Source organism: Mustelus asterias, chromosome 13 (assembly GCF_964213995.1).
Source record: "Mustelus asterias chromosome 13, sMusAst1.hap1.1, whole genome shotgun sequence".
Taxonomy (NCBI): domain Eukaryota; kingdom Metazoa; phylum Chordata; class Chondrichthyes; order Carcharhiniformes; family Triakidae; genus Mustelus; species Mustelus asterias.
In genome coordinates this window covers 2,285,890-2,311,072 of record NC_135813.1, presented here as the reverse complement: position 1 = coordinate 2,311,072, position 25,183 = coordinate 2,285,890, and the positions used below count along the sequence as shown (strand labels likewise).

At 49.6% G+C, this 25,183-nt stretch overlaps 2 protein-coding genes across 2 annotated transcripts in view; one reads left to right on the top strand and one right to left on the bottom strand.

The window, feature by feature from the left end:
- adamts13 (ADAM metallopeptidase with thrombospondin type 1 motif, 13) overlaps positions 1-24,541 on the top strand; it is a 78,559-nt gene extending 54,018 nt beyond the window's left edge. Inside the window, exons 23-32 of the mRNA XM_078226155.1 lie at positions 3,258-3,387; positions 4,666-4,795; positions 6,345-6,524; positions 8,112-8,288; positions 9,361-9,565; positions 13,075-13,354; positions 16,113-16,259; positions 19,811-19,987; positions 22,173-22,351; positions 23,525-24,541. Of these exons, the coding sequence (XP_078082281.1) occupies positions 3,258-3,387; positions 4,666-4,795; positions 6,345-6,524; positions 8,112-8,288; positions 9,361-9,565; positions 13,075-13,354; positions 16,113-16,259; positions 19,811-19,987; positions 22,173-22,351; positions 23,525-23,701 (1,782 nt within the window). The 3' untranslated portion in view covers positions 23,702-24,541. The remainder of the gene's footprint in view (positions 1-3,257; positions 3,388-4,665; positions 4,796-6,344; positions 6,525-8,111; positions 8,289-9,360; positions 9,566-13,074; positions 13,355-16,112; positions 16,260-19,810; positions 19,988-22,172; positions 22,352-23,524) is intronic.
- Positions 1-25,183, bottom strand: part of rexo4 (REX4 homolog, 3'-5' exonuclease) — a 211,832-nt gene that overhangs the window by 90,431 nt on the left and 96,218 nt on the right. The window lies entirely within an intron of this gene.

Below are 25,183 nucleotides of genomic sequence, written 5' to 3'. Positions count from 1 at the left end.
ACACTGTCAGAGGGTCAGTGCTGAGGGAGTGCCGCACTGTCAGAGGGTCAGTGCTGAGGGAGCGCTGCACTGTCAGAGGGTCAGTGCTGAGGGAGTGCCGCACTGTCAGAGGGTCAGTACTGAGGGAGTGCCGCACTGTCAGAGGGTCAGTACTGAGGGAGTGCCGCACTGTCAGAGGGTCAGTGCTGAGGGAGTGCCGCACTGTCAGAGGGTCAGTGCTGAGGGAGTGCCGCACTGTCAGAGGGTCAGTACTGAGGGAGTGATACACTGTCAGAAGGTCAGTACTGAGGGAGTGCCGCACTGTCAGAGGGTCAATGCTGAGGAAGCGCTGACCCTCTGACAGTTGTATTTCTGGCACTCTGTTTCACAGAGTCCGCCGGGGGATTCCTGTCGGTAGTGGGGCCACCAAGAGCTCACCCGTGTACCGGCCTCGATCATCCTGCACCCCTCCCTATGGCAAGCCCTGATCGTGCAACCCCCCATTCCCCACCAATCGCTGTTGCAGAATGCATAGTGATCCCCTTCCTCCAACCACCACCAATCAGCCTGCCCCTAGAAGGCCTTGACCCCTCAATGGCCTCTGGCCCCACCAGCGAGGGTATCACGCCTACTCCACATTGCTGGGGACCTGCTTTAATCTCTGCTGGTGGGAACTTCCCCCTGGCGGGTTTGGGAACATTAGCGAGCTCGGACAGTGCCATCCCGGGTTTGCTAATGACATTGAAATGTGAATATCAGTATTGTAATCAGCCTCGCACTGTCTCCCGACACGAGGCTGATTACACCATAAAAAATATCCTGGCAAAGTTGTGACCGTCATTCAGCCCGGCATTCCTGTTGCAACTCTCCCGCCGGTAATTCCCCGCCCACTCCGCTACTCGAGCAGCACAGCAGACCGGGAAAATCGCACCCGATATCTTTCGGAACAGAGTCTCCCCTTTCGAGTGCAAAGTCAAAAAAAGCCTTGTACATTTGTGAAAGGAGCTGGAGAGCTCTCCAGCCTCTTCCTTCATCCAACTCTAACCACAAACAGATTGTTACATCTTATTTATTGCATCGTTGTTCATGGTTTTCAATGGATCCACACATGACGCACAGCACAGCCCACAAACCTTCTCCTTGAGACTAGCTTTGTTCACGGTAGACAACATTACAGATCCCTGCCTCCTCCCAGTGTCCCAGCTCACCCATTTCATTCTTCAGGTGAGTCCTCCCAGTGTCCCAGCTCACCCATTTCATTCTTTTGATTATACCAATGGTTACACTGACAGCTCCTTAAAGGGCACTGCAACTTAAAGCAAAAATTTCAATGAAAACTTCTCAAAATGTCATCAATATATGTTTTCTTGGTCCTTAATCAAACATAAGAACAAGGAGCAGGAGTAGGTAATTCAGCCCTTCGAGCCTGCTCCACCATTTAATATGATTATGGCTGATCTCATCTTGGCCTCAACTCCCCTTTCCTGTCTATTCTCCATACCCCTTCAATCCCTTTACTGATTAAAAATCTGTCTGTCTCCTCCTTAAATTTACTCAATGTCCCGGCACCCACTGCACTCCGCGCTGGTGAATTCCAGATTCACCATCCTCTGAGAGAAGTAACTCCTCCTCATCTCTGTTTTAAATCTGTCACCCCTTATCCCAAAACTGTCACCTCTTGTTCTAGCTTGTCCCACAAGAGGAAACATCCTCTCCACGTCTCCTTTGTCAATCCCCCTTATCATCCCGTACACCTCAATTAGATCTCCTCTCATTCTTCTAAACTCCAGTGAGTATCGGCCTAAACTGCCCAATCTCTCTTTATAATGACAAACACCTCATCTCTGGAATCAGTCCAGTGAATCTCCTCTGAACCGCCTCCAATGCCACTGCATCCCTCCTCAAGGGGGCCAAAACTGTGGACAATATTCTAAGTGCGGTCTCGTCAATACCTTGTACAACAGCAGCAACACTTCACTGCTTTTATATTCTAATCCTTTAGCAATAAATGCCAAGATTCCATTTGCCTTCCTGACTACCTGCTGTTCCTACATATTCATTTTTCTGTGATTCATGCACAAGGACACCCAGATCCCTCTGCTCAAAGTACTCCGAAGTTATTCTCCATTTAGATAATAATTTGCCTTTGTATTTTTCCTGCCAAAATGGATAACCTCACATTTATCCGCGTTAAACTCCATCTGCCAAAGTGAAAAGAAATACAGGGTGACAGGGGAGACCAGAGGAGTGGGACTTTTAAACAGTTGGCATAGGTGTGATGACACGAAGATGGCTGGACTTGCGGATAGCGAAGAGCATTGTCGGGCAATACAGCAGGATATAGATAGGCTGGAAAATTGGGCGGAGAGGTGGCAGATGGAGTTTAATCCGGATAAATGCGAAGTGATGCATTTTGGAAGAAATAATGTAGGGAGGAGTTATACAATAAATGGCAGAGTCATCAGGAGTATAGAAACACAGAGGGACCTAGGTGTGCAAGTCCACAAATCCTTGAAGGTGGCAACACAGGTGGAGAAGGTGGTGAAGAAGGCATATGGTATGCTTGCCTTTATAGGACGGGGTATAGAGTATAAAAGCTGGAGTCTGATGATGCAGCTGTATAGAACGCTGGTTAGGCCACATTTGGAATACTGCGTCCAGTTCTGGTCGCCGCACTACCAGAAGGACGTGGAGGCATTGGAGAGAGTGCAGAGAAGGTTTACCAGGATGTTGCCTGGTATGGAGGGTCTTAGCTATGAGGAGATATTGGGTAGACTGGGGTTGTTCTCCTTGGAAAGACGGAGAATGAGGGGAGATCTAATAGAGGTATACAAGATTATGAAGGGTATAGATAGGGTGAACAGGGGGAAGCTTTTTCCCAGGTCGGAGGTGACGATCACGAGGGGTCACGGGCTCAAGCTGAGAGGGGCGAAGTATAACTCAGACATCAGAGGGACGTTTTTTACACAGAGGGTGGTGGGGGCCTGGAATGCGCTGCCAAGTAGGGTGGTGGAGGCAGGCACGCTGACATCGTTTAAGACTTACCTGGATAGTCACATGAGCAGCCTGGGAATGGAGGGATACAAACGATTGGTCTAGTTGGACCAAGGAGCGGCACAGGCTTGGAGGGCCGAAGGGCCTGTTTCCTGTGCTGTACTGTTCTTTGTTCTTTGTTCTTTGTGTGATGGGCTGAATGGCTTCTTTCTGTGTTATACTATGTAATAAGGAGCGAGTTAATGTAAAGTGTGTCTGTGCAAGTTTTTTTTGTGCTGTTCCAGGTGTTCAAACAATTGGGGAAAGAGACTGGGAATGTCACGAATGTCACAGCAATTTCGGAAATCCCGAGTGAGAGGCGCACTTACCTCTGGCTTCCTATATTGGGATCTTGTTCCGTTACCTGTGGAGAAGGTGATGGTGTGATGGTATTCATGTTGGAGTAACTGTTATCGCTGGATTCAAATAAACAGACATTGCAACCACCTCCCCCTTCCCCACCCACACCCTCTGCTCCCTTGAAGGTGCTGACACAGCCGGACACAGTTCCACAGGCATTGGTCAGAGCCTGATACCTCAGTGACAACAACAGCTTACCATAGATCACGGGGTATAAGTCGATCTGGTTTATTCTTCTGGCCCCCAAATGTTCATGCTTTTCCACATCGGTGGCACGGTGGTTAGCACTGCCACTTCACAGCGCCAGGGACCGGGGTTTGATTCTCGGCTTGGGTCACTGTCTGTGTGGAGTCTGCACGTTCTCCCCGTGTCTGCGTGGGTTTCCTCCGGGTGCTCCGGTTTCCTCCCACAGTCCAAAGATGTGCAGGTTAGGCAGATTGGCCAGGTTAAATTGCCCCTTAGTGTCAGGGAGATGAGCTAGGGTAAATGCATGGGGTTATGGGGATAGGGTCTGGGGTGGGATTGTGGTCGGCGCAGACTTGATGGGCCGAATGGCCTCCTTCTGCACTGTATGATTCTATGATCTATATACTTAGTACAGAAATCAATCTCTCTACTCAGCCATGATGTGCTGTACTCACATTTAGAGTCAGCCTCAATTCTTCACTCTGTGGAGACCCTTCAGACTCGAAACGTTGGTTCTATTCTCTCTCCACGGGTGCTGTCAGACCTGCTGGGATTTTCCAGCATTTTCTGTGTTTGTTACAGATTCCAGCACCCACAGTAATTTACTTACCGGTACCTGGGTTGAAGGGATCAAGCAGCTGGTAGGGGCTGAGGTGGTTGGTGGGTGTGGTTTGGAGAGGGGGGGCGGGGGGGTTGCAACAACAGGGGAGTCAAGAACATGGGCGCAGAACCTTAAAATTAGAACGAGCTGTTCAGGGATGATGTCAGGAAGCCTCCATCATCTGTGTGTGAGGAATCGCTTCCAGATTATTAAATGGAGTTAAGATTACAGATCAACCTTGATTTAATTAAATTGCAGAATCGGCTCGAGGGGCTGAATGGCCTCCTCTTCTTCCTATGTCCACCTCCACCAGATGCCTTCTGTGATGCCTCTGAGGCTGAATAGCTTGATCTTGTCTTCAAGCTCCATCCCTCCCAACACCAATCAGGCACAGGTTTCTCTCTGTCACAAAGAGAGAAAGATTTGTACAAATATTGACTTGCCAAAGTCAGAGAGGCCTCTTGAACTGAATTGGAGTTATACTAACAGCTGTGATCTGTCTACAGGAGTGGTAGATGTCAGCTACGTGTGTGCTGACCCTGAGAGCGGAGAGGAAGCCCGGCAGGAACTTTGCCATCAGACCTTCCAGCCTCACACGCGTCACATGCAGTGCCTCAGGAGAGTGTGTCCACCACAGTAAGTCTTAGTATAGCATCACCAAGTCAAACTTACTCTGGTCAAATTCCCCATATCCATCACAGTTCCCATTAACCACAGGGAAACCTGACTTAAAATCAGCTCAGTGCAGAAGTCAGGCAGTTTCTGCAAACCAGCATCCCACTCGATTGTCCTCAACAAACACTCTCAGAACAGGTACAGCACAGGGTTAGATATAGAGTAAAGCTCCCTCTACACTGTCCCCATCAAACACAGTAAGAAGTTTAACAACACCAGGTTAAAGTCCAACAGGTTTATTTGGTAGCAAAAGCCACACAAGCTTTCGGAGCTGCAAGCCCCTTCTTCAGGTGAGTGGGATTTCTGTTCACAAACAGAGCATATAAAGACACAAACTCAATTTACATGAATAATGGTTGGAATGCGAATACTTACAACTAATCAAGTCTTTAAGAAACAAAACAATGTGAGTGGAGAGAGCATCAAGACAGGCTAAAAAGATGTGTATTGTCTCCAGACAAGACAGCCAGTGAAACTCTGTGGGGGTTACAAATAGTGTGCCATGAACCCAATATCCCGGTTGAGGCCGTCCTCGTGTGTGCGGAACTTGGCTATCAGTTTCTGCTCAGCGACTCTGCACCGTCGTGTGTCGTGAAGGCCGCCTTGGAGAACACTCCCAGGACAGGTACATCACGCGGTTAGATACAGAGTAAAGCTCTCTTTACACTGTCCCCATCAAATACTCCCAGGACAGGTACAGCACAGGGTTAGATACAGAGTAAAGCTCCCTCTACACTGTCCCCATCAAACACTCCCAGGACAGGTACAGCACGGGGTTAGATACAGAGTAAATCTCCCTCTACACTGTCCCCATCAAACACTCCCAGGACAGGTACAGCACGGGGTTAGATACAGAGTAAAGCTCCCTCTACACTGTCCCCATCAAACACTCCCAGGACAGGTACAGCACGGGGTTAGATACAGAGTAAAGCTCCCTCTACACTGTCCCCCATCAAACACTCCCAGATAATAAAAAGCGTGATTTTAGTCAAAGTAATCACCAATCTGTCAGTGTTGTAAAAACCCAACTGGTTCACCAAAGTTCCTGCAAGGAATGAAATGTGCCATCCTCACCCTGACTGGGTTTAATCTTGCCAAGACCCGTCCCACAGCAGCTTCCAAACTCGTAGTCTGTACCACCTTGAAGAGCAAGGGCAGCAGACACATGGGACCACCAGCACCTGGAAGTTCCTCTCCGAGCCACTCACCTTCCTGACCATCCCTTCACTGTCACCGGGACAAAATCCTGGAACTCCGTCCCTAACAGCACTCCGACTGCACTGGTCCAAGAAGGCCACCACCTTCCCAAAGGCGGTTAGGGATGGGCAAGCAATGCTGACCTAGCAGTGACACTCACACCCTGAGAATGTGTGAACATGTTAAACATCTGCTGACAGATTGCCGCAGGAATGAATGGATAATAATCAGGAACAGAGCCCCGAGGTCATTCAATAATCCAGTAACACTGAGGCCAAGTCTGATCATTGTTGTCATTCTATCCCTTTTGAAGGTGGGATGTTAATGAGTTTGGTCCATGCAGCAAGAGCTGTGGGACTGGAGTACGTAAGCGGGATGTGTACTGTATAAAGAAAGAGAGAAGTGTGAATCAAAGGCTGCCTCCTTCATCATGTGAGAGTGCTTTAAGACCAGCTTCAACAGAGATCTGTAACACTGACCCCTGCCCTGTGAGGTAAGCACTTTTTATCAATGGAAATTGTACTTGTGTCTTGGCTCCAAATCTGCATCAAGCTCCCCAATACAGGATCAATCTTGCTCACCCCAAAGCTGACACCCACAACAAAACCAATCCCAACCCTGACCCCCACATCAACACCCACCCTAACACCCACACCAAAACCCACTTCGGCAACTGACACCCACCCGGATCTCCAACACCCACCCCGATCCCCAGCACCCACCCCCATCTCCAGCACCCACCCTGATCCCCAGCACCCACCCCCATCTCCAGCACCCACCCCGATCCCCAGCACCCCCCCATGATCCCCAACACCCACACCAAACCCCAACACCAATACCGACCTCAAACACCCAAAACCTGCCCTGACCCCCAACACCCACACCCACCCGACCCTGACTCCCCCGCTCTGACCCCCGACAACCAACTCCATTATTCTGCCATTAACACCTGCACCTGCGCCAAGATTTACTGGGATGCTACCGGGACTTGATGGTTCGAGTTATAAGGAGAGGCTGGATAGACTGGGATTTTTTTCCCAGGAGCGTAGGAGGCTGAGGGGTGATCTTATAGAGGTCTATAAAATAATGAGGGGCACAGATCAGCTAGATAGTCAATATCTTTTCCCAAAGGTAGGGGAGTCTAAAACTAGAGGGCATAGGTTTAAGATGAGAGGGGAGAGATACAAAGGTATCCAGAGTGGCAATTTTTTCACACAGAGGGTGGCGAGTGTCTGGAACAAGCTGTCAGAGGTAGTAGTAGAGGCGGGTACAATTTTGTCTTTTAAAAAGCGTTTAGATAGTTACATGGGTACGATGGGTATAGAGGGATATGGGCCAAATGTGGGCAATTGGGATTAGCTTAGTGGTTTAAAGAAAAGGGGCAGCATGGACAGGTTGGGCCGAAAGGCCTGTTTCCATGCTGTAAACCTCTATGACTCCATTATTCTGACATTAAAACCGACTCCATTCTTTAATAAATCAGTTACTTCAAGTGGTAAAAACGTGGAAGCCTTGAAGGCATTTCACATTATTTATGTCCTACAAGCCTATTATTCTGACTTGTTTTAGAGTAATATCCCAGGTTTCTCTTATCTAACCTCTGTTATTGAGCAGATTATTAAACAAAATAATCTCAGGAGACTCAGTGCAGAATGATAGTTTATTAGCCCAGCCTCAGAGAAGGTTCTCTGGGGCACTCTATCCAGCTGAAGAACCATGCACTATTTATACATTGTAAGTCACGTCGGCGAGGCATTCTTTACATTCCAGCATTGTCTGGTTTTAGGTTTTGCATGAAACAAGTTGCAGATGTTCACAGGGCAGGGTGTCCACTGTCCCAAGCAGCATCGATCTTTCTTATCTCCCTTTGGCTCCTGGTAATCTCTTCCCTGCTGCTTATTATAAGAAACTATAATCATTAATTCCCTCTAACGTTTCCCGCTGACATTCTCCCTGGACTCTCCAGGTTAATTTCTCCATTTGTTCCCCTCTGAGTTTGGTTTATTGGGAATCAGTGGGCCGTCAGCTCCTTCACTTGCCTACCCCTCTAAGAATTTTCCTTTCTGGATCTTTCCTGCAGATGGCAGTCCAAGTCTGGATCGTGCAGTGTGTCGTGTGGGGGAGGAGTCAGGAGAAGGATTCTGTACTGTACACGGGTTTTGGGGAAACAGGAACAACTGGTAGCAGACAAAGAATGCCATCATTTACCACGACCTGAAGACCAAGAATCTTGCAATCACCATCCATGCCCACCAAGGTTAAGACATTTTCTACTATTCCTCGCGCCGCCCTGGAGACACTGACTCTCGCTGGGGTACGGGTCCCACACACGCTGACCCTCACTGGGGTACGGGTCCCACACACACTGACTCTCACTGGGGTACGGGTTCCACACACACTGACTCTCACTGGGGTACGGGTCCCACACATACTGACTCTCACTGGGGTACGGGTCCCACACACACTGACTCTCACTGGGGTACGGGTCCCACACACACTGACTCTCACTGGGGTACGGGTTCCACACACACTGACTCTCACTGGGGTACGGGTCCCACACACGCTGACTCTCACTGGGGTACGGGTCCCACACATACTGACTCTCACTGGGGTACGGGTCCCACACACACTGACTCTCACTGGGGTACGGGTCCCACACACACTGACTCTCACTGGGGTACGGGTCCCACACACACTGACTCTCACTGGGGTACGGGTCCCACACACACTGACTCTCACTGGGGTACGGGTTCTACACACACTGACTCTCACTGGGGTACGGGTCCCACACACACTGACTCTCACTGGGGTACGGGTCCCACACACACTGACTCTCACTGGGGTACGGGTCCCACACACACTGACTCTCACTGAGGTACGGGTTCTACACACACTGACTCTCACTGGGGTACGGGTCCCACACTCACACTGACTCTCACTGGGGTACGGGTCCCACACACACTGACTCTCACTGGGGTACGGGTCCCACACATACTGACTCTCACTGGGGTACGGGTTCTACACACACTGACTCTCACTGGGGTACGGGTTCTACACACACTGACTCTCACTGGGGTACGAGTCTCACACACACTGACTCTCACTGGGGTACAGACAGAGTTGGCATGAAGCAAGTTAATTGTGTGAAATTAGTGTAACTTGGCAAATGGAATAAGAATAAAAAATAGGGCAGAAGTCGGATATAGAAATGGAGGAGGTTATGGGCTGGAGCCCAATCACTGGGTTACTCTGTGACAAGGAGGGTTGGACAGAGGGAAATACTGGACTAGAACAAGAACACTGCTTTACTCTGTGACTATGATGGACAGGTGGCGAGTCTCAGACCCAGGTCGGTGTTCAGTGGTTTGTGGAACCGGTTTGGCCGAGAGGAGAGTGACCTGCGTCCAGTTTCTCAATGGGACAGATGTGGAAGTGACGAGATCTCTCTGTTCGGGGTTGGAGGAGCCACTGTCCCTCATTCCTTGTGTGGTCAGCAGCTGTCCGTTTGGCTGGAATCCCCAGGACTGGTCCAAGGTCAGTGTCCTCACTCAGAGACGAGATGGGGAGATGCGATGAGAGCATAGGCACAGCAAGACTGTCAGCTCCTGGAGCCTGATTCACCATTTAATGGCATCACAGCTGCCCAGTATCCCAGCTCCATCCACCTGCCTTGACTCCACATCCTTTCTAATCTTGTCTTGCAAGAAACCTATCCATCTCAGATTTAAAAATTATTTATTTTAGCTTCTACTGTTTTTTGTGGGAGAAAGTTATACACATCAAGCATTCATTGTGTGAAGAAGTGTTCCCTAACTGCTCCTGAATCACTCTCGTTTTAACATTATGTCCTCTTGTCCGAGACTCCCCCACTACAGAAATAGTTTCACTCTATCGATCCGATCAATTCCTATCAAAGTCCTAAACTCTCAAACAAAACACCTCTGAAGCTTCTATATTCAAGAGAATACAAGCCTAGTTTATGGAATCTCTCCTAATAATCCAAACCTTGGAGCTCTGGAAACAGTCTGGGTTTCCTCCGGGTGCTCTGGTTTCCTCCCACAGTCTGAAAGACGCGCTGATTAGGGTGCGTTGACCCGAACAGGCGCCGGTGTGTGGCGACTAGGGGAATTTCACAGTAACTTCACTGCAGTGTTAATGTAAGCCTTACTTGTGACTAATAAATAAACTTTTACTTTTAAAACTTCTATCAACATCCTTGGGGTTATCATTGACCAGAAACTAAACTGGACTCACCACATAAATACTGTGGCGACAAAAGGAGCAGGTCAGATGCTGGGGATTCTGCAGCGAGTAACTCCCCACCAGCTCCCCAAAGACAGCCCACTATCTAAACCACATATAAACTAACAAGTCAGGAGTGTGATGGAATACTCCCCACTTGCCTGGATGGGTGCAGCTCCAACAGGACTCAAGAAGCTCGACACCATCCAGGACAAAGCAGCCCCGCTTGATTGGCACCCCATCCACTACCTTCAACATTCACTCTCTCCCCACTGTCGCATAACGGCAGCAGTGTGTATCATCTACAAGATGCACTGGGACAACTCGCCAAGGCTCCTTCGACATCATCTTCCAAACCCACAACCACCTAGAAGGACAAGGGCAGCAGATTCCTGGGAACACCCCCACTTGCAAGTTCCCCTCCTGACTCGGCAATATATCACCGTTATTTCACTGTTGCTGGGTCAAATTGCTGGAATTCCATCCCTAACAGCATTGTGGGTGTACCTGCATCATGCGGACAGCAACAGTTCAAGAACGCAGCTCACCACCACCTTCTCAAGGGGCAATTAGGGATGGGCAATAAATGCTGACCTAGCCAGCGACGCCCAGGTGCCACAAAAGATTTTTTTAAACTTCTGGTCAATCTGCATTGCACACCACCCAAGGCCAGTACATCCTTTCCAAGGTGCAGTAGCCAGATCTGTACACCTTACACCACATCTGAGCAGCTTCCTCTCCTGATATTTGATTTGATTTGATTTATTATTGTTACATGTATTAACATACAGTGAAAAGTATTGTTTCTTGCGCACTATACGGACAGAATATACCCCCATTCAAAGAGAAGGAAATGAGAGAGTGCAGAAAGTAGTGTTACAGTCATAGCTAGGGTGTAGAGAAAGATCAACTTAATGCAAGGTAATTCCATTCAAAAGTCTGACGGCAGCAGGGAAGAAGCTGTTCTTGAGTCGGTTGGTACGTGACCTCAGACTTTTGTATCTTTTTCCCGACGGAAGAAGGTGGAAGAGAGAATGTCCGGGGTGCGTGGGGTCCTTAATTATGCTGGCTGCTTTGCCGAGGCAGCGGGAAGGGTAGACAGAGTCAATGGATGGGAGGCTGGTTTGCGTGATGGATTGGGCTACATTCACAACCTTTTGTAGTTCCTTGCGGTCTTGGGCAGAGCAGGAGCCATGCCAAGCTGTGATACAGCCAGAAAGAATGCTTTCTATGGTGCATCTGTAAAAGTTGGTGAGAGTCGTAGCTGAAATGCCAAATTTCCTTAGTCTTCTGAGAAAGTAGAGGCGTTGGTGGGCTTTCTTAACTATAGTGTCGGCATGGGGGGACCAGGACAGGTTGTTGGTGATCTGGATACCTAAAAACTTGAAGCTCTCGGCCCTTTCTACTTCGCTCCCATTGATGTAGACAGGGGCATGTTCTCCTTTACGCTTCCTGAAGTCGATGACAATCTCTTTTGTTTTGTTGATATTGAGGGAGAGATTATTGTTGCCGCACCAGTTCACCAGATTCTCTATCTCTGTCTCGTCATTGTTTGAGATCCGACCCACTAGAGTGGTGTCATCAGCAAACTTGAAAATCGAATTGGAGGGGAATTTGGTCGCACAGTCATAGGTGTATAAGGAGTATAGTAGGGGGCTGAGAACAGAGCCTTGTGGGCACCGGTGTTGAGGATGATTGTGGAGGAGGTGTTGTTGCCTATCCTTACTGATTGTGGTCTGTGAGTTAGGAAGTTCAGGATCCAGTCACAGAGGGAGGTGCCGAGGCCCAGGCCACGGAGTTTGGAGATGAGGTCCGTGGGAATAATGGTGTTGAAGGCTGAGCTGTAGTCGATAAATAGGAGTCTGAGATAGGTGTCCTTGTTATCTAAGTGTTCCAGGCCATTAGGCCACGATTCTAGGCCACTGCTTCTGAAGGGTAATAATTTTTGAGATTATTTTTTGTACATGACTACTCCAGTTTAGCGATCTGTGCACAGCAGTCCCTCAATCTCCTTGGACCTGTTGCCAGCTTTTCACAATTAGATAATACTTGATCCAACTTTTCTTGATCCAAAATCGATAACCTCACATTTACCTCTGTTGAAATTCAGAGCTCTCACTTAATCTAACAATGTCTCTGTATTTTGTCTGTACTTTTTACTTTACAACCAATCCTTGTATCTTTGAAAAGCTTGAAGCCTGACTCTCTATTGGGCTGTTGAAGAAATTATAAAAACAGAATGATTAACTGAAGGCCCATGATTCTGTTCCACCAATTTGAGTTTATACCATTATTCCTACTCCTTGTCTTCTACCACCTAACCAATCTTCTCACCAAGTCAATAATTTGTCACTAATTCCATGAGCTTTAATTTGAGTGAACTCTATTGAATCTGAGTGAATGCTTTCGGAAAATCCACATAAGCGACATCCATAGACATTCCTGGTCCACTACAAGTTCATTAGATCTTCCTGACATTTATAAATCCATGTTGGCTTTCTCTAATTGGCTTAGTTATTTTTTCCTCAGTCCAGTCACTTCCCCACAGCGAATGTTAAATTAACAAGTTGATAATTTCCTCATTTTTCTTTCTCACTTTTCTGAAATAATGAAGGTGCAGAGGTGCAGCTGAGGGATTTGGGGAGAAGCTTGGCCAATGGGATTTGTGGATATGGTGAGAAGATGGGGTTAAGGGATGGGGTGAGTGAGAGAGCGATAGGTGCAGTGTTGGGAAGCGTGGAGGGAGAGGATGGAGGGCCGATGCAGGTTTCAGGGTGGATGACTGTTCTGCCTTTTCCCAGTGCTCTGTTTCCTGTGGCCTTGGAAGCCGAAGCCGGAAGCTGCTCTGCACCAACCTGGAATTGATGGAGGTCGGGCTGGACGCCTTCTGTGACCATCTGACAAAGCTCACCACAGCGGAGGTCTGTGATGCAGGACCCTGCCCGACCCAGACACCAAATCAGACAACAGCAATGCTGGTGACTCCCACAGCTGTTCCCTCCATTAACCACTCAGCTGCAATGACACCCAGGCTGCTGACAAACCAAACTCAACTCACTAAAGGCCTGATGGATGAAGACAGTAAGGATACCAGTTATGTACTCACAACACCCTCAGTAAACCACTCTGACTCCCCATCAAACACTCCCCATCAAACACTCCCAGGACAGGTACAGCACGGGGTTAGATACAGAGTAAAGCTCCCTCTACACTGTCCCCCATCAAACACTCCCAGGACAGGTACAGCACGGGGTTAGATACAGAGTAAAGCTCCCTCTACACTGTCCCCATCAAACACTCCCAGGACAGGTACAGCACGGGGTTAGATACAGAGTAAAGCTCCCTCTACACTGTCCCCATCAAACACTCCCAGGACAGGTACAGCACGGGGTTAGATACAGAGTAAAGCTCCCTCTACACTGTCCCCATCAAACACTCCCAGGACAGGTACAGCACGGGGTTAGATACAGAGTAAAGCTCCCTCTACACTGTCCCCATCAAACATTCCCAGGACAGGTACAGCACGGGGTTAGATACAGAGTAAAGCTCCCTCTACACTGTCCCCATCAAACACTCCCAGGACAGGTACAGCACGGGGTTAGATACAGAGTAAAGCTCCCTCTACACTGTCCCCATCAAACATTCCCAGGACAGGCACAGCACAGGGTTAGATACAGAGTAAAGCTCCCTCTACACTGTCCCCATCAAACATTCCCAGGACAGGTACAGCACGGGGTTAGATACAGAGTAAAGCTCCCTCTACACTGTCCCCATCAAACACTCCCAGGACAGGTACAGCACGGGGTTAGATACAGAGTAAAGCTCCCTCTACACTGTCCCCCATCAAACACTCACAGGACAGGTACAGCACGGGGTTAGATACAGAGTAAAGCTCTCTCTACACTGTCCCCATCAAACACTCCCAGGACAGGTACAGCACGGGGTTAGATACAGAGTAAAGCTCCCTCTACACTGTCCCCATCAAACACTCCCAGGACAGGTACAGCACGGGGTTAGATACAGAGTAAAGCTCCCTCTACACTGTCCCCATCAAACATTCCCAGGACAGGCACAGCACGGGGTTAGATACAGAGTAAAGCTCCCTCTACACTGTCCCCATCAAACACTCCCAGGACAGGTACAGCACGGGGTTAGATACAGAGTAAAGCTCCCTCTACACTGTCCCCATCAAACATTCCCAGGACAGGCACAGCACAGGGTTAGATACAGAGTAAAGCTCCCTCTACACTGTCCCCATCAAACATTCCCAGGACAGGTACAGCACGGGGTTAGATACAGAGTAAAGCTCCCTCTACACTGTCCCCATCAAACACTCCCAGGACAGGTACAGCACGGGGTTAGATACAGAGTAAAGCTCCCTCTACACTGTCCCCCATCAAACACTCACAGGACAGGTACAGCACGGGGTTAGATACAGAGTAAAGCTCCCTCTACACTGTCCCCATCAAACACTCCCAGGACAGGTACAGCACGGGGTTAGATACAGAGTAAAGCTCCCTCTACACTGTCCCCATCAAACATTCCCAGGACAGGCACAGCACGGGGTTAGATACAGAGTAAAGCTCCCTCTACACTGTCCCCATCAAACACTCCCAGGACAGGTACAGCACGGGGTTAGATACAGAGTAAAGCTCCCTCTACACTGTCCCCATCAAACATTCCCAGGACAGGCACAGCACGGGGTTAGATACAGAGTAAAGCTCCCTCTACACTGTCCCCATCAAACACTCCCAGGACAGGTACAGCACGGGGTTAGATACAGAGTAAAGACCTCCAAATTGAAAGGGTATAATTTAAAAAACGAAGGTGCAGAAGTGTTTTAAAATATTTCAGAAAAGGAGTGAATGTGAATGCTAAAACTAGTGATCTAATTGGCTGATCATTCAGCTGGAATCGATATAGTTTTGTGTTTCTGTCCAATCATCACAAAGAAATGTATTGAAACTGACCTCAAATCACTGACGGTTTCCCCTCTCGACCTCCGGCACCTTCATTTCATTGAACTGGGTTCAGTTTAACATGAAGTTTTCTTTTGCAAAAATATACTTTGTTCATTAAGTATCTGAATGCAGATTACAGACATCCCACAAAGTGCAATAATATTCACATTTTCTACATACAAAACATGGACGGCACGGTGGCACAGTGGTTAGCACTGCTGCCTCACAGCACCATGGACCTGGGTTCAATTCCCAGCTTGGGTGGCTGTCTGTGTGGAGTTTGCACATTCTCCCCATGTCTGCGTGGGTTTCCTCCGGGTGCTCAGGATTCCTCCCACAGTCCGAAAGACGTGCTGGTTAGAGTGCATTTACCTGAACAGGCGCCGGAGTGTGGTGACTCGGGGAATTTCACCGTAATTTCATTGCAGTGTTAATGTAAGCCTTACTTGTGACTAATAAATAAACATTTAGTTACAAAGGCAATGCCCAGAGTGGACAGGGCAACCCCCTAATCCTTCTTGCTTGCTCCGAAAACCAGTTCAAATTCAAATTGAATCGTATTCATGCTCCCCACAAGAGTGACATATTCTTGTCCCTCCCTTCGTGTCAGGGGGAGTAGCAGGGTAAATATGTGGAGTTACAGGGATAGGGCCTGTGTGGGATTGTGATTGGTGTAGACCCAAGGGTCTCCCTCTCCACTGTAGGGATTCTATGATTCTAAGAGTGACATACAAGACCCAAGCTGACAACAACAGGCATTACACCGGATCTCACACTTGATCCGACACTTGATTTTCAAGATGCAAGATTAATCACACTGCAATACCCTGGCTCTCGGATGTGCACTGGTCCTGATGCCTCTCTGCTTTCTACTCCAGATGACTGTGGGAAGCTGATTCTGAGTGAATCAGGAACTCTGAAACTGATCAGCCTGCGGGGCAGGGATTGCCTGGTTACCATTGGACGTCCGTTGAATGAGGTCATCACGGTCCGCGTTCTGACAAGCTCCTTAAACTGCAGTAAACGTAAGAACCCAGAGGCATTGCGACTGATCCGTTACAGTCCAACCGCATTGATATAGAACTCAAACAAGATTCCAAATCAACGTTTGACAAGTGGGGCTGGGACCACATGAAGAAGTGTCCAGTTTGAAGATAGTGCCATGATTACACCAAACGCTAGGGGATTGGTCACCCATTACCACAGAGATACAATCCCAACTGAGTCAATGGGCCCGTTTTCAGGCGCAAAAACTTGGTAAAGTCGGGTGTGAGGCGTGTAGCGCGATCCGCGCCCACCTCCGCCCTTTACCAAGGCCCGAAAATGGCTGCGATCGGGACTGCACCTGAAATGGACACGACGGCCATTTAAATGCATTTAAATTAACTTAAGGGACTGCACGACCAACTTTACCAGCACTTCCCCCTTTACCACCATGTTCACCCATCCAGAATTGGCACGAAACAGACATGCTCCATATAAGTCCGACTCGGGTACTCCGTCAGTGACTGTTAGTGAGGGGGTAAGTGCCGAGCATCTGACGGCTCTCTGCTTGAGATCGGTTTTTGGGGGAGGGGGCGGGGGGGGGGAGGGGGGTGGTGAGTGTGTCCGCTGCCACTCTGCCTGTGATCAATGGGGGGGAAGGGGAGGTCCACTGCCACTCTGCCTGAGATCAGTGGGAGGGAAGGGGAGGTCCACTGCCACTCTGCCTGAGATCAGTGGGAGGGAAGGGGAGGTCCACTGCCACTCTGCCTGAGATCAGTGGAGGGAATGGGGGTCCGCTGCCACTCTGCCTGAGATGGGTGAGGGGAAGGGGGAGAGGGGCCGGCGATCGGTCTGGGTGGGGGAGTAATGTTGGGGGGGAGGGGGGGCATTACCCGGCCCAGCAGCGATGTAGCAGGGGAGCAACATTCTATCTTTTTTCTGCGCATGCGCAGTTAGGGGTGGCGATCGGAGCTGCAGGATTTCAGGCGTATTAAGTCCCGCCCACAGGTGTCTGCACCAAGATTCAGAATTGTTCATCTTTTTTCAGGCAGAGTGTGTTTGGGGGGCGCCTGAGAACAGGTCTAAACGTCGGATCTGAAACACTCCCAGTTTCAGGTCTGCCCAGCACTTAGAATCAAAATGGTAAAATAGGGCCCAATACAGCAGTGAGTGTCAGTGTGTGTGGGACCCGTACCCCAGTGAGAGTCAGTGTGTGTGGGACCCGTACCCCAGTGAGAGTCAGTGTGTGTGGAACCCGTACCCCAGTGAGAGTCAGTGTGTGTGGGACCCGTACCCCAGTGAGAGTCAGTGTGTGTGGGACCCGTACCCCAGTGAGAGTCAGTGTGTGTGGAACCCGTACCCCAGTGAGAGTCAGTGTGTGTGGAACCCGTACCCCAGTGAGAGTCAGTATGTGTGGAACCCGTACCCCAGTGAGAGTCAGTGTGTGTGGAACCCGTACCCCAGTGAGAGTCAGTGTGTGTGGGACCCGTACCCCAGTGAGAGTCAGTGTGTGTGGAACCCGTACCCCAGTGAGAGTCAGTGTGTGTGGAACCCGTACCCCAGTGAGAGTCAGTGTGTGTGGAACCCGTACCCCAGTGAGAGTCAGTGTGTGTGGAACCCGTACCCCAGTGAGAGTCAGTGTGTGTGGAACCCGTACCCCAGTGAGAGTCAGTGTGTGTGGAACCCGTACCCCAGTGAGAGTCAGTGTGTGTGGGACCCGTACCCCAGTGAGAGTCAGTGTGTGTGGGACCCGTACCCCAGTGAGAGTCAGTGTGTGTGGGACCCGTACCCCAGTGAGAGTCAGTGTGTGTGGGACCCGTACCCCAGTGAGAGTCAGTGTGTGTGGAACCCGTACCCCAGTGAGAGTCAGTTTGTGCGGGACCCGTACCCCAGTGAGAGTCAGTGTGTGTGGAACCCGTACCCCAGTGAGAGTCAGTGTGTGTGGAACCCGTACCCCAGTGGGAGTCAGTGTGTGTGGAACCCGTACCCCAGTGAGAGTCAGTGTGTGTGGCACCCGTACCCCAGTGAGAGTCAGTGTGTGTGGACCTGTACCCCAGTGAGAGTCAGTGTGTGTGGGACCCGTACCCCAGTGAGAGTCAGTGTGTGTGGGACCCGTACCCCAGTGAGAGTCAGTGTGTGTGGGACCCGTACCCCAGTGAGAGTCAGTGTGTGTGGGACCCGTACCCCAGTGAGAGTCAGTGTGTGTGGGACCCGTACCCCAGTGAGAGTCAGTGTGTGTGGGACCCGTACCCCAGTGAGAGTCAGTGTGTGTGGAACCCGTACCCCAGTGAGTGTCAGTGTGTGTGGGACTCGTACCCCAGTGAGAGTCAGTGTGTGTGGAACCCGTACCCCAGTGAGAGTCAGTGTGTGTGGAACCCGTACCCCAGTGAGAGTCAGTGTGTGTGGAACCCGTACCCCAGTGAGAATCAGTGAGTATGGAACCTGAACCCAGTGAGAATCAGTGTGTGTGGAGTCCGTACCCCAGTGAGAGTCAGTGTGTTCCAGGCTGTTGAAGGAAATAGCGGATGCTCTGAGGATCATTTTCCAATCCTCACTAGATATAGGTGAGGTACCAGAGGTTTGGAGGTCTGTCAATGTTGTACCATTATTTAAAAAGAGTGCGAGGAATAGGCCAGAACATTATAGGCTGGTCTGTCTGACTGTGGTGGTGGGCAAATTATTGGAAACAGTTCTGAGACACAGGATAAACTGTCACTTAGTAAAGCACGGATTGATCAGGGATAATCAGCATGGTTTTGTTCGGGGAAGATTGAGGCTCACTAACTTAATAGAATTTTTTGAGGGAGCAACAAGGAGGATTGAGGAGGGTAGTGCAGTGGATGTTGTCCACATGGATTTTAATAAGGTATTTGACAAAGTCCTACTTTGATTTGATTTATTATTGTCACATATATTGGAATACTGTGAAAAGTATTGTTTCTTGCGTGCGATACAGAAAAAGCATACCATTCATAGAGAAGGAAACAAGAGCGTGCAGAATGTAGTGTTACAGTCATAGCTAGGGTGTGGAGAGAAATCAACTTAATGCGGGGTCGGTCCATTTAAAAGTCTGATGGCAGCCGGGAAGAAGCTGTTCTTGAGTCGAAACATGGCAGACTGGTTAGTAAAGTGAGATCTCATGGGATACAGGGGAAGGTGACAGGTTGGATCCAAAATTGGCTCAGTGACAGGAAACAGAGGGTGATGGTCAATGGATGTTTTTGCAAATGGAAAGCAGTTTCCATTGGTGTTCCACGAGGCTGTGTTGGGGCTTTTAGCAACTCTGAACATTCCTGTGTTCCTTTTTCACTCGCCGTAGCTTCCATCCAGCTTAATCTCAGGCCCAGTTCTGACAGCATGATAGGAGCTCAAACATCACAGTATTTCTCATGCAATGTCTTTATTGAACTGACTGTAACATTGACCCACTGTGCCTCATGACAGGTTACATGGCTGCAGCAAGCCAGCGAGGATATGGAATAATATTGCATTTCAAAACCCAAAGAGCTGTCAGGCAGCAACTGCTACAAAAATATGAGATGTTAAACATTGTTCTGGATTTTCGCATGTCTCTTGCTTTCCTTTCCTCCAGGAGATTCTTTGTCTTTTTGTGGCCGTCGGTTGTTCTGGAAGACTTGCTCCCCACTGAAAGGGTTTGCCCTCACGTCCATCACTAACACACTCACGATCAGACAGCGGACCAGCACTGGCAATGGTGGATCCATCCTCCAGTACACCAGTAGTCCCTCAACGCGACATTACTACAGAGGTAGGGCTTTGCTGCTGCGATCTGGATATATCAGCTGCTAAAGAGCCGCTTTTGTTCAGTGCGAAACACTCTCACCTCGAAGCCAAAAAGATATGAGTTCAGAGACTTGAACTGAAAATCCACACTGACATGTCCAATGCAGTCTGGAGGGAGTGCCGCAGTGTCAGAGGGTCAGTACTGAGGGAGTGCCGCAGTGTCAAAGGGTCAGTATTGAGGGAATGCCGCACTGTCAGAGGGTCAGTGCTGAGGGAGTGCCGCAGTGTCAGAGGGTCAGTACTCAGGGAGTGCCGCAGTGTCAGAGGGTCAGTATTGAGGGAATGCCGCACTGTCAGAGGGTCAGTACTGAGGGAATGCCGCACTGTCAGAGGGTCAGTGCTGAGGGAGTGCCGCAGTGTCAGAGGGTCAGCACTGAGGGAGTGCCGCAGTGTCAGAGGGTCAGTACTGAGGGGGTGCCGCACTGTCAGAGGGTCAGTACTGAGGGAGTGCCGCACTGTCAGAGGGTCAGTACTGAGGGAATGCCGCACTGTCAGAGGGTCAGTGCTGAGGGAGTGCCACACTGTCAGAGGGTCAGTGCTGAGGGAGTGCCACACTGGCAGGGTCAATGCTGAGGGAGCGCCGCACTGTCAGAGGATCAGTACTGAGGCAGTGCCGCACTGTCAGAGAGTCAGTACTGAGGGAGTGCCGCACTGTCAGAGGGTCAGTACTGAGGCAGTGTCGCACTGTCAGGGAGTCAGTGCTGAGGGAGTGCCGTACTGTCAGAGGGCCACTGCTGAGGGAGTGCCGCACTGTCAGAGGATCAGTACTGAGGCAGTGCCGCACTGTCAGAGGATCAGTACTGAGGGAGTGCCGCACTGTCAGAGGATCAGTACTGAGGGAGTGCCGCACTGTCAGAGGATCAGTACTGAGGGAGTGCGGCACTGTCAGAGGGTCAGTGCTGAGGGAGTGCTGCACTGTCAGAGGGTCAGTGCTGAGGGAGTGCCGCACTGTCAGAGGGTCAGTACTGAGGGAGTGCCGCACTGTCAGAGGGTCAGTACTGAGGGAGTGCCGCACTGTCAGAGGGTCAGTACTGAGGGAGTGCCGCACTGTCAGAGGATCAGTACTGAGGGAGTGCCGCACTGTCAGAGGGTCAGTGCTGAGGGAGTGCCGCACTGTCAGAGGGTCAGTGCTGAGGGAGTGCCGCACTGTCAGAGGGTCAGTGCTGAGGGAGTGCCGCACTGTCAGAGGGTCAGTACTGAGGGAGTGCCGCACTGTCAGAGGGTCAGTACTGAGGGAGTGCCGCACTGTCAGAGGATCAGTACTGAGGGAGTGCCGCACTGTCAGAGATGGCATCTTTCAGATAAGAGATTAAACCTAGACCCCGTCTGACCTCTCAGGAGGACATTAAAGATTTAACATCCAAGTGCAGATATCATGATGGACAGGTAGAAAAAGTCAATCAAAACGGCCAATTAAATGTTGGTCATTATTTCAAGGGGACAGAAATACAAAGGGGCCGTAATCATGTCAGTGTCCAGGGTTCCGATGAATTCCATCTATCATAAATGTGTTGAGTTTTGGATACAGAAATTCAGAAAGGTTACCCTGAGGGTGAGTCAGATTCACCAGAATAAGACCGGGACTCACTCTGACCTTGTTGCATTGATGTGGAGATGCCGGCGTTGGACTGGGGTGAACACAGTAAGAAGTCTCACAACACCAGGTTAAAGTCCAACAGGTTTATTTGGTAGCAAATACCATTAGCTTTCGGAGCGCTGCTCCTTCGTCAGATGGAGTGGAAATCTGCAGATTTGCAGATAATGCAGATTTCCTCTCCATCTGACGAAGGAGCAGCGCTCCGAAAGCTAATGTTATTTGCTACCAAATAAACCTGTTGGACTTTAACCTGGTGTTGTTAAAACTCTTACTTGTTGCATTGACCAGGCTTGTTCTCCCTGGAGCAGAGAAGGTTATGTGGTGATCAGGTCAAGGTGTTTCAGATGAGATGGTTGATGGAGAGAATTGATTTCCTGTGCGTGGGGGTTGGGAGACAGAGGGGTGGGAGGAATCCAGAACGAGGGAGCACTGTCTAGAAACAGGCCGTTCAGCACTGATGTCAGGAAACACTTCTTCTCTCACGGTGCAAATCTGAAACTCTTCCCCCGCAGTGTGAACACGAGTTTCCAGCCTGATATCTGTCCTTTTTCAGATTGCGATAGGCAGCTGTATGGACCCCAGGGGAATATATTGAGCCCAGTACAGCCCTACAGGGAGGGACAAGCCTGTCGCACCATCATCAACGTGGCTCCAATGGATCGTATCTTAATCAAAATCCTTTACCTCAGGTTCAATGTTAGAGTCAACACCACCGCAGCTGACTACATTCTGGTGAGTTGGATTAGATCCTTGCAACTTAACTTCAAGTATTTTTTTTAAATTTCCCTCTGAACACACACACTGCGGTATGGGTTCCACACACACTGACTCTTAGTGGGGTACGGGTTCCACACACACTGACTCTCACTGGGCTACAGGTTCCACACACACTGACTCTCACCGGGGTCTGGGTTCCACACACACTGACTCTCACTGGGCTACAGGTTCCACTCACACTGACTCTCACTGGGGTACGGGTCCCACACACACTGACTCTCACTGGGGTATGGGTTCCACACACACTGACTCTCACTGGGGTACGGGTTCCACACACACTGACTCTCATTGGGGTACGGGTTCCACACACACTGACTCTCATTGGGGTACGGGTTCCACACACACTGACTCGCATTGGGGTACGGGTTTCACACACACTGACTCTCACTGGGGTACGGGTTCCACATACGCTGACTCTCACTGGGGTACAGGTTCCACACACACTGACTCTCACTGGGGTACGGGTTCCACACACACTGACTCTCACTGGAGTACGGGTTCCACATACGCTGACTCTCACTGGGGTACGGGTCCCACACACACACTGACTCTCACTGGGGTACGGGTCCCACACACACACTGACTCTCACTGGGGTGCGGGTTCCACACACACACTGACTCTCACTGGGGTACGGGTCCCACACACACTGACTCTCACTGGGGTATGGGTCCCACACACACTGACTCTCACTGGGGTACGGGTTCCACACACACTGACTCTCACTGGGGTACGGGTTCCACATACGCTGACTCTCACTGGGGTATGGGTCCCACACACACACTGACTCTCACTGGGGTACGGGTCCCACACACACACTGACTCTCACTGGGGTACGGGTCCCACACACACACTGACTCTCACTGGGGTGCGGGTCCCTCAGGTACTGACTGTGGGCTGTATCATAGAGTTGATAGGTCTGATGGGTCAAATTGCCTCCTCCTGTGCAATGCGGTTCAATGATCTTGGAGAGTAGAAATGAAATCAAAGTAATTTCACAGTGAATGAGGAAATTTCAAACAACAAACCGTTGAATTTAACTGTCAACTGGTGACCCTTGACCATGTTGTGTTTCTGCCATTTATCACCGTGTAGCCTATCGTTGATAGCTCAGTTATTTGTATTTCCAGATTAAAGATGTGAGCACACAGAGGTATTCTGCATATCGAGGCAACAGCCTGTTCCGGTGGCAGTCACTGGGAAACTCCGTTGAGATTGAATTTCATGGCGATTTCGGATTCCGGGCGACGTTCAGGTCTCTGCCATCCCGAACCCTGGGTGGAGTACGCAAGCTGAACTGTGGGTAATGGAAACTATTGCAGAATCTGTCTCTCCGGAATGTTCCACTGATTCCGCTGTTAACCCCCTCCATTTCCACCTGAGCGTCCACTCATTCACACTCAATCTCGGGCTGCTTGTGAGGGAGTGACTTTCCCCAAAGTAAAGACACCGATGGAAATCTTACTCTTTTACCTTAAACTGTAACCCTCCTATTGTAAAGCAACCGACACAAGTGACTTGGAGGCGGTTGATGGACATCATAATGTGACCATGTTCGAACTTATAAATGGTGGGTGTCAGCTTTACTGCTTCTAGTTTCCCAAGAACAGTTCTTTCCAAACCTTCAGGCCCATTAAATCAATGGGGCAACTCAGAAAGTAGTTAATTAGTCTGTGCAAAAATAGGCCCGAATCCCCTGGCAATCCAACCCAGCTGGTGAGGCCCTCACAGTCCAGACACAATTGTAGAAAAGATATTGCGTTCCCAACTTATGAGAATTCTAGGAATCGTTGTTTGAATAGGGTGACCTAATTGAGGTGATTAACCTGATGAAACAGTCTGGTAGCATCGATAGAGAAAAACTGTTTCCTCTGGATGGGGGAGTCCAGGACAAAGAGGCAGAACCTTAAAATTAGAGTTAGCTGTTTCAGGATGATGTCAGGAAGAACTTCCTCACAAACAGCCATGAAACTGGGAAATCTCAAAAACTGCACATGCGGTGAGCGGGGGGAGCTCCTCCTTCTCAACGCTCTCCAGGTTAAGGAGTTCCCTCTGAATTTCTATTTGGAGTTATTACTGACTTTTATATATTTATGGTAAAATTTTCAAATTGAAATAAAGATATATGAAGACATTTAATGTGCACTGGTTCTCTGTGATAGTGTTGGGTACAGGTAAACATGGAGAGTGGTGGAATAGTGGCCGGGCCCACACATCCCACTCAGATCCTGATCGCACATTGCCACAAAAGGTGGAAAGCACAAGTTAACTCGGAGAATCTCTCTTTGAAAGAACCCAGCCTAGTCAGGTGGCAGTCCTGCCTTTCTAGTGGAAGGGAGGTGCCACACACAGCTTTGACAAAAGGGTCATCTGGACTTGAAACGTCAGCTATTTTCTCTCCTTCCAGATGCTGCCAGACCTGCTGAGATTTTCCAGCATTTTTTCTTTTGGTGCCATACACACACGGCCAGTTCAGCAGAGATGATCCTGTGCCAATGTTTCTTTTGCAATTGCATGAGCATAAACTCAACTGTTCCCTCCCATGTGTACCGTGGAGTTGAACAGAATGATGGACCATAATCAGTGGGCGACTGGAGCAGGGCATCATATGAAGGACAGGGACTGGCAGGAAATTAACCATTCCACAACTGACTGATTTTATTTTCTTGATTCTACCTTGCAGTGCGTTTTAATTGACTGTTAGTCACAGGCCTTGCAAACCAAGGGCAGATTAATTGACTTGTTCAGTTGACTAGATCAGTTAACTGATTTAAATTAAGTTGAAAATA